Consider the following 9463-nt stretch of genomic DNA (forward strand, 5'->3'; position numbering starts at 1 on the left):
GCAAAACGCGCGCGGGCCGCGGTAGAGGGCCGGCGCCCGGGGGAAAGAGCACAGCCTGAGCGCCACGGGGACCTCAGCCCGCCCGTCACTCCCAGGCCCAGGCCCGGCCGGAGGAGGAGGGGCGCCGCCTGCGCCCTCGGGCTCCTCGGCGAGCCCGGGCCGGCTGGCGACGCAAGCGCGGCGCGGCGCCGGGTGAGTGGGGACCGGAAGGCCCCCCGCGCGGGCGGGCCGGAAGGCGGCGGGGGGTGGGGCCTGCGCGCTGGGGCGGCCGCGGGGCGCGGAGACCCTGGCGGGGTGGGACGGGGGCCGCAGGAGCGCGGGCCTGCGTCTCCGCGGGGCGGGGGCCGCGTGCCCGCGGGTGAAGGGCTCGGCGCGCCGGGGCCGCGCGGGGGAGGTGGGGCGCCCAGGTTGCGGTGCGCGAGGCCTGCGGGCTGCGAGCCGGCCCCACGTCGCTGGGGTATTCGTTTGCCACATGAAGACACTGAGGCACGGAGAGGCAGACGTCACGCCAGAAGTAAGCGACAGCGGCCCAGCTGGGGTTAGAACCTGGGCAGCCGGACTCAGGGCCCTGGCACCCAGCGGTGCGCCCTGCAGTGACCCAGGTGTGTGTATGACCGCCCCAGTTACACACGTGTATGGGCCATCCTCAGTAACCCGGGGGTGTGCGTCACCCTCCTCTGTGTCCCAGGTGCGTTTGGGTGGGGGGGGGCGGCAGGGGTTATATATGCAGGACAGAGTCCTAGGATACCCGGTGAGTCAGCAGCCCTGGCCTCGCCCTGCGGGGAAAGTTTAGAGATGATCAGGAGTGGATGTGAAGGATCTCGGAGGGGACAGTTCCTTTGGTGGGGACTGGTAGCTTCTTTAGCCTTTGAAAGAGAAAGCAGGGAGACTTTGAGAGGTTGCAGAGTGACCTGTGTATGGGCCCAGAGTCAGGTAAGGGCGCCCTGCCAGGGTCTATGGCAGAGGAAAGGCAGTACGTGCTTAGCTTTGGCCTCTGTGGCTACCGGAAGGTGGTCCAGGGGGCTTGCTCTTTGGATTTTTCAAGAAGAGTCAGAAATCAGATGTATGTGAAATCTGGTTTTCAAATACTGGCAACACTTCAGTCATTAAAAGTCTGTGGGCTAATCGGACAGTGCTGGTGGGGTCCACCTGTGACCTTTGCACCAGGGCCTACAGAGACAAGGTTTACAAGGGCCAGGCGACACAGTGGAATTTTATAAATTCCAGCAGAGAAGTAGAAAGTACTGAAGATGGCAGGTGAGCAAGATCATTCTGACTCCTTAGGAGGCTCCGCTTTTCTAATTTTTTTTTTTTTTTTAAACAGGGTGCCTGGAGGTCTGTGCTAGCTTTGAACCCTTCCTCTCCCTGCTCTCTCACAATCTGGTCCACCTCAGAGAGCCCGGCTGCAGTCTCAGGGATGGGCTCCTCTCCCACCTTCCCCAGAACCTTGCTGTCATCAGCAGACCAGCCCGGTGCTTGCAGGAAAGCAGGCCTTCAAATGGGTATTTGCCTTCCCTGTGGCTGGCAGATGGCTTTCTGTGACCAGAGCCCGTGTTGTGGACAAATCTGATTCTGAAATAGGTGTGATGTGGGGAGGGAAGGCCCCATTCCCACCCTCTGAGGTCTGTCCCCTTCAGAGTATTCTTCCTCCCTCCTTACTGGCTTCCTTGTTGCTTACAGACAAAGGCAAGCTTGGAGGGGGAGGAGGAACAGGACTGGCTTCCTTCCGCAATCTGGCAAGCCCAAAGAGGTGGGGGGGGGGGGCTTTTTTTTTTTTTTTTTTTTTAATTTTTTAAAGATTTTATTTATTTATTCATGAGAGAGAGAGAGAGAGAGAGAGAGAAGCAGGCTCCCAAGGAGCAGGGAGCCCGATGCGGGACTCGATCCCAGGACCCTAGGATCATGACCTGAGCCGAAGGCAGACGCTTAACCATCTGAGCCACCCAGGCGCCCAGGAGGCTGGGCTTTTTAGCAGGGAATCAGGAGATGGCGTGACAGAACTTCTTCCACAAGAGTCTATTGATGCTCTAACATCTAAAATGATTCTCACAGGGAAATTAAACCAGCTTTGTCTTGGATTGAGGCAGCCACAGTGTTACCTCTTCCTGTGGTGCGGAGCTGCTGACCCCCGCCGGTGATGGGCCACATCCTCCCCTGGCCTCCCACACACCGGGACACCTGCTGGCCCTCCAGGTGGGCAGAGCCCTGGGCTCCTGCCTTGTGCTGGTCTGTCTGGGCTGAGTGGAGGTTGGGAGTAGCCCTTGCACCATGATGCCTTATTAGCCCCTGTGGGTTTATAAGAAGTCATTCAGAGCAGGTGGGAAGCTAGGTTTTTGATGGATACTCTAGTATGAAGTGGCTGTTTCCTGCCTCCTTTCCATGCATTTTCTTGCTGTGCAGAAAGTGTTTCCAGAGTGCGGGTCCATAATCCTGCAGAAACCCTATTTAGGAGTGGTGTCTGGGCAGAGTTCCCCGGCCAGGAAGCCAGCCTTGCAGACCATGCTTGGGGTCTTCACATGCCTGGAAATGGGAAGCTCACTGCAGCCTCCAGAGGGGCCTTCCCAGGACCGAGCTTCGTCTCCCTTTTTCCCGGCATAACTGACAGATGGAAAGCTGGATATAAACCAGATATAAACTATGCGACGATTAGATGTTTTACAGGAGGAATATTAGGTTTTTGAGCTAAGGTTTTACCTTAGGTTTTACCATGATAGTAATTCCTTTGGTTATCAGTATTTAAAATAAATTAGTTTTTGAAATAAAACTCATTTTGTTTACATAGCTTCACAGGACCGTGGCTGTGAATCAAGTCACACCCTCCATCCCCTCGTTTCTCAGTGACTTCTGCCATGTACAGTTCCTGTGCTGTTCTAATGCTGTTTTATTATTGTGACCTGTGTGTGTGGACAAGTCATGACCCTCACGTGGGCTCTCATCCACGGTGGAGGAGGCGGCATGGACTCCATCTACAAGGGGTTGCCGGTAGTGAGCAAAGGGGCAGGAAGCTCGGAGGTGTATTGGCAGGTCCAGGACACATGGAGCCAGAGCGGGGGCAGGCACACCTGACTTCTTCTCCAGTCCCTTGAGCACCCCTGTGGGGCCTGCCCCCCCATTGCCTCTACACCCCACTTGGTCAAACAGACACATTTGGGGATGCTTGTTTGCACTTTCTGAACTCGAGGACTAAGTAGCCGATGTCAGATGTCTGGGTCATGCTCTCTTAGAGTCTTGCTGTCCAAAGTGGGCTTAGAGACCAGCTGGAGGCTTGTTCCAAATGCAGAATCTCAGCCCACACATAACATATAACAAGGTCGGGAGTGATTCTGTGCGCTTATGGAGAATTGCTGAGCTCAGAACATTGTAGGGGCCAGAGCACAGGACACTTCTTACCTCTCCTGGGATGGCAGAGAAGTTCTGAACCCTGACTGTGGTGATCCAGCAGACCCACAGACTCATTCTAGGGGCTCAAAATTCTCTCCCAGGATTGGGAGGATGATTTTACATGAGAGGCTGGTTCTGGATTAACCTTGGGTCAAAAAAGAGATATAGCCAAGAGTTATTGAGCAACAGGGTGTGCCCCAAACTTTGTCAAGTTCCTATAGGGACTGCTTGCATAAAAAGGGGAGTGATGGAAAGGAAGTGCCCTTCGAGCCTTGGGTCCAGGTGAAGCCAGAAGGAGAAGCACCAGCTCGTGGCCACTTTGATTTTACTTCTGGGCCCTGCCAGGTGGCCCGTCAGTGTTGTGGGTCCCCATTCCCACGGACCCTGGGGCAGAACCCACCCTGTCCTTGCCCTGCCTACCTGCCAGTTTCCCACCAGTGTGGCAAACAGTTTCCTCACCGCAGAGAATTGTTCTAAGGTCATTATTCCAAAAGTCCATCTGTCTGTCTCTCCAAACATATGCAAACCCCTAGAATTCTTTGGTTTATTTCATTCTCTGGTTGTTTCATCTTACTGGTCATCCTTAGGGTCATCCTGTCCCTGCCTTTAATATCCCCAATGCAGAACTGGATGGGCTTTAGGCGTGGTGGCTTGTAGAAAAGCCAGTGGTGTGTCTCAGTAACAGAATATTCATTTAGAGCCATCATGTCTGAGGGCCGCAGTGTTCCAGACTCACACCAGGTACTTTGCATCCATTCTACTCAGACCTTTCCAGAATCCAGCTTGTAGGTGGCTTATAGCCCTTTTACTGGTGAGGAATCTGACACTCTGCTCAGGGTCCCAGGGCCGGCGGGTGTGGTCACGGAGTCCAGTACTTTCCCCTTCTCTGGCTTGGCAGGAGCTCCGTTGCCCTGTCACACAACAGAGGACTGGAGGCTGGGGCTTTCTGCCCTCCGCCAGGCTCTGTGCCCTGGGGATGCCTGAGACAGCAGGAAGGCTGCTGACGCAAGAGAGGGCACGCTCGCCTCACTTGTGATGATCCACTGCAGCTTGCGGCTGGGCTTGCTCCGTAATCTGTCATAAATCAGAAGTTAAGCAGAGGGTGAGGAAGACCCTTCATCCATTCTGCTGATTCTGTTTGCTTATTAGCTAAATGCTACCCGGCTTCGTCTGTGACAAGGAACCTCTCACACGGCTGGGTGCTCCCTGTTCCGGCTACAGCAGAGCTCCTGTGCTCTCCACGACGACTCGTCCTTGAAACTCTAGCAAGAGTAACATTTGTGTGCAAATGCTCTGATGCTCATTAAAACTCTCCCTTTGAAATGCTTCCTTTGAGGCTCGCCAAGATGCCCATCGTGGTGGAAGACATCATGAAGCTGCTGTGCTCCATCTCTGGGGAGAGGAAAATGAAGGCGGCCGTCAAGCACTCTGGGAAGGGCGCCCTGGTCACAGGGGCTGTGGCCTTCATGGGTGGTCTGGTCGGAGGCCCACCCGGACTAGCTGTTGGTAAGTCAAGCGCCTCACAGGGACAGCCAGCCTTGGGGATGTTGTTGAAAAGGCCTTTGAAACCGCAGAGACCTCATAGAAATCTCTGTCATGTGGGAGATGTTTGTTGAGTTGAGGTTGTTTCTGTGACTGGATCTTTGTGTCCCTAATTCATCCTGTTGAAAACACAGGCTTCGGAGTGTGAAGGTCTCAGAAATGCAGGGCATTCTTGCAAATGGCGTCTGTGTCAGCAGCCCTGGAGGGCGCCTCTCCCCTCAGGGATGTGTCCTAGCGTCTGAGGATACCAGGGTGTCCTGGGTCCCTTGGATGGGCTCCTTGCCCCGTCCCCATTACATGTCCCTGCAGAAGGGAACCAGGGAGGAAGCTGTATTTGCTGAGCACCTCCTAGGAGCAGATGCTGTCTGGCCATTTTACATGAGCTCATTCAGAGAGACTCCCCATTCTGACAGCAAACAGTCTAATGCAGAAAAAGCAACAAATATCCTAGAGGGGTCCCATCCCTGCCCCCCCGCTTTTCCTACCTGCTTCTCCTTGAGAGCCAGTTTCTGGCAATGAATGGAGGTTTGGCTGATTTTCCCATCATTCCTTGGAGCTAGGATGGGGTTGCTTCCTCGGGCTTAGGAGCAAGAAGGATTCCCGCGTGGCCTGAACCGTGGGCCAGGGCGGCATCAGAGAGCAGGCTGCTGTGTGGGCCTGACTTGAGGGGGGGCTGGATCACGCCTCCCGTGAGGTGCCTCAGATGGACCCTGCAGCACGGGAGTGGCAGAGGCCTGGACTGCCGCGTTGGGCTCAGCGGACGCATCGCTGAATGCCTGCTCTGAGCCGGGCAGCCTGTGCTGGGGACGAGGGAGAGCTCACGGTACGGCACGCCGTCCTCCCACGAGTACAGGCTGGAGAGGTGACTGCTGTCTGGCCAGGCTGGCTTCTGTCTCCGGCCCCCGGCATGGCTTCCTGCCCTGTTCTGCCCTTCTGTGGCAGGGCTGGCATTCAGGGACATTTCATGACGCCGAGATCACGCTGGGGAGTAAATCAGAGTGTGGGTGGCCCCAGGCTTTCCACCCGTACATTTCCCTTTCCAGCCTGTGAATTAGTGAGTCCGGACTTCAGCTTCTCACCATCCAAGAAGCAGCCAGTGAGGGAGGAGACATGGCCATTGCCTCCTTCCTCAGTGACATTCAGTATCTTTGCCCCCCCGCCCCCATCTGATGTGCTCAGGGGAGGGCTTGCTGGGATCATTCATCATGTGGCTGTTCCCAGGTGCCGTGGTGGGAGCATATATCTTATTCGGATGGTGTCAAAGCTGGTAGAGAACAGGATGTCTGCCAGGAGAACCCGGGGGATTCGCTACTTGCAGCCCCTAGTCGTGGGCGGGAGCATCATTTTACCCAGAAAACCTAGGAAATTTCCCTTCTCCAAAGAGTTAGTAATTTGCTGGTCGATATTCCTGGCGACTTTTTGCATTAAGTGCTGCTCTAAATCAAGTATTGATGTTCTCATAAAGGTTTAGTGCAGATGAGTGCAACTCTTGTTGGTTCTAAGTGCTTCACGGGTGTCACGGGGAAAAGTTCAGTAAAACTTGTAAATGACTGGTTTTCCCTCCCCGAATCCTCCCTTCTTTTGGAGCAGAGGGGAAGGCTGTCCAGGGGCAGGGTTCAGCCTCCAGGGCCCCATGCTGGCCGAGGCTCAGCCCCAGGGGAGCTGGGTGCTTCCAGATGCCTCCACATTTGGCTTCCTGAGAGGGTTGCAGGTTTTACTGCCTGTTGGCGGGGTCCAGCCCACAACCGGCTTCTCTCTGGCCCGGGCTGTATTCTCTCGGAGAAACCTTTTATTTTGGAATAGTAGTAGAATTACAGACAAGTTGGCAAGACCGTGCAGAGAACTCCCATATATCCCTCACCAGCTTCCGTTCCCCCAACGTTACCATCTTGTGTTACCATGGTGCACTTGGCAAAAGTAAGAAACCAACACTGATGCATCACTATTAACGGATCTCCAGACTTTATTTGTACTTTGCCAGTTTTTGCATTAAGATCTTTTCCTGTCCCAGAATGCAGCTCAAGATATCACAGTGCATTTAATTCTCAGGTCTCCTTAGTCTCCGCAGATCTGTGACAGTTGCTCAGACTGCTGCTTTCATGGCCTGGGTAGTTTTGAGGAGGACTGGGCAGACCCAAACACTCCCTGTTTGGGTCGGCCTGAGGGCTTTCTGCTGCTTAGCCTGGGGTTACCGACCTTTGGAAAGCATAGTGCTGACGGAAGTGGGATGCCTGTCTCATAGCTCCATTTCAGGGGCATGTGACATCCACAGGCCTCCCTGGCAATGTCCACCTTGATCACCTGGTTAAGGTGGTATTTGCCAGGTTTGTCCACTGTGAAGTTAGTGTCTCTCCTTTCCATGCTGTGCTCTTTCAGAGAGAGTCACTGTGTTGAGCTGGGCTGCATCTATTAATATCTGATCATCGATATTTAAAAATCATGGGACTTTTTCAGGATACCCATCTGGCATTCTGTGTGGTAGCAATGGGCTGGCGAGGGGTAGCCACCGCCCCTTAGGCAGGGACCCAGCTCTCCGTCACCTACAGGCTCACTCAGCCCTATTCCTTCCTCTCAGCTACCTGCCTGGCCCCTGAAGGCACCTGAGTTTGAGACCCCTGCCCCAAGGCACCTTCCTGTAGCAGACCTGCATCCCACCTGATCAGATAGAACTTTCCATTGACATAAGGGCTTTTAGTCCCAACATCATGAACCTTAGATTTGATCATAAATTTATACTTAAAAATAATGGTTATGCCCTTTTGGGGTCGCAGGAAGAGAAATAGTTGAATAAGTTACTTGATAGCTATCATCATACAACTCTGGAGGGCTGGCATGAAAAACAGTTGCTTCCAGAGTAAAGGTCTCCTTCTCTGTCCCCAGGGTCCTTTAACCATGGGATTTCCCTGGAAATTTCCAAAGTTCAGGGACAAAGAGCATATTATAGAGAAAACTCAGCCTCAGCACTGAGATGATTCTCCTTGAAAAAGCACTTGCTTCTCAGCTCTCTCCTTTACGATGAGAGAGAGTTTTGTGGGAAGCAGGAAACCTGCAGGCCCTGGAGAAGATTATTGTTAGCAGAGCTGTGAGGTGGGAGATGCTTCGTGCTGCATCTGTGAGTGCACAGCTTGGGGAAGGGCACTTTGGGGTGTCAATTACCTGAGCCAAATGGATTGAAGACCCCATAAACCCTTGCCCCCCACACCGTGGGGTGGAGCGGGCATGAAGGCGAGCCTGTTCTGGCCCGCGCGTGAATGTGGCCACTCGTCATGCGGGCCGATGTGCTCTTAGCAAGAGCACTGATTGAACCAACTAATTGAACCTTCTGTTTTCTAGGGGGGGCTGTCGGGGGTCTACTAGGTGCATGGATGACAAGCGGACAATTTAAGCCGATTCCTCAGATCATAATGGAGCTGCCGCCCGCTGAGCAGCAAAAGCTCTTTAATGAAGCCACCGCCATCCTCAGGCACCTGGACTGGACGGACGCCGTGCAGCTGACCACGCTGGTCATGGGCAGCGAGGCCCTGAAGCAGCAGCTGCTGGCCATGCTGGTGAACTACGTCACCAAGGAGCTCCGGGCCGAAGTTCAGTATGATGACTAGGTCGCTCCTCCTGGGAAGTGCGGGTCTCATTTAGATGATTCTCGGGACTCACAGGAGGGGACAGGGGAGTTGGGGAAGCCGCACATCATCAGTGTGTTACCTTAAATGGAGTGAAATCTGCTGGAGAGGCTACTATTATGCTGTATCATGTTCTGGAAATTATTTATGAAGACGCTGTGTTTTGTGACAACCCTTTCACTGGGAGGCTGGTAGACAGCGAAACCCTGCCTGCCCCAGACATGGGTGACAGCTTCCTGAATCCACTGTCACTCATATGGGAGCGTAGCAGGAGGCCCTCGTGTTCCGTCTCCTCGCCTGTGAAGATGAGCCCTGTCCGAAGCACCCGTTACAGGACTGGTTCCTTCCCTGGGGCCCAGGGTCTCAGGACCTGAGAGCTGGCCTGTGCTGGAATTCACGTTTCCCTCCTGTGCCCCTTCCCTGACCAGTGACTCTGAGTGGCCCCATGCAGGGTCAGTCGCCTGTTGAGCGAAGCCACAAACAGCCAGGCCCCCAGCCCTTCTCTACGTAGCACACCTGGCCTCTCACCCTCCCAGGGGCTTCCTCTCCCCATTGGACAAGTTGTGGTACTTCTTGAGTTTTGCTTTTAAAATTAAATACTTCCAGCCAAGAGTATTGCTTTTTCTGACGTGGTAGGATCTAAGCAATGTGTCCACCCTGAATTTCCCCTAATACCATATTCACTTTGCTCTCAGAACCGTTACTTGACTAGGTGTCATCAAATTGCAGTAAATGTTTTCTGAACAGGGCTTTTCTCACAGATTTTATGTAAAAGCATCTCTCACACCCAGGGTCGTACACGCAGAGCACAAGGGAACGTTCTGGATTTGTGGCCTTAAAGAATGACAGACGCCTCCCAAGTCCAGTGCCTGAGACCTAACTGTCCGGGTTTTCCTGCTTTGGCTCCTCTGTGCTTCCAGTAT

The 9463-nt window shown here is 54.1% G+C and overlaps 1 protein-coding gene across 2 annotated transcripts; it reads left to right on the plus strand.

Moving 5' to 3' along the window:
- The first annotated feature begins 299 nt into the window (after window positions 1-299).
- On the plus strand, window positions 300-9397 carry C16H19orf12 (chromosome 16 C19orf12 homolog). 2 transcript variants are annotated; one of them, XM_021701038.1, is made up of 3 exons: window positions 300-602; window positions 4718-4887; window positions 8257-9397. In XM_021701038.1, exons 2-3 carry the CDS (start codon window positions 4728-4730, stop codon window positions 8520-8522), a joined length of 426 nt encoding a protein of 141 aa, XP_021556713.1. In that variant the 5' UTR covers window positions 300-602; window positions 4718-4727; the 3' UTR covers window positions 8523-9397. The 2 variants fall into 2 exon arrangements, with proteins under 2 accessions (XP_021556713.1, XP_021556712.1); XM_021701037.1 differs by lacking the exon at window positions 300-602 and having other exon boundaries at window positions 4622-4887.
- The last annotated feature ends 66 nt before the right edge of the window (window positions 9398-9463 follow it).

This window comes from Neomonachus schauinslandi, chromosome 16, assembly GCF_002201575.2.
Source record: "Neomonachus schauinslandi chromosome 16, ASM220157v2, whole genome shotgun sequence".
Taxonomy (NCBI): domain Eukaryota; kingdom Metazoa; phylum Chordata; class Mammalia; order Carnivora; family Phocidae; genus Neomonachus; species Neomonachus schauinslandi.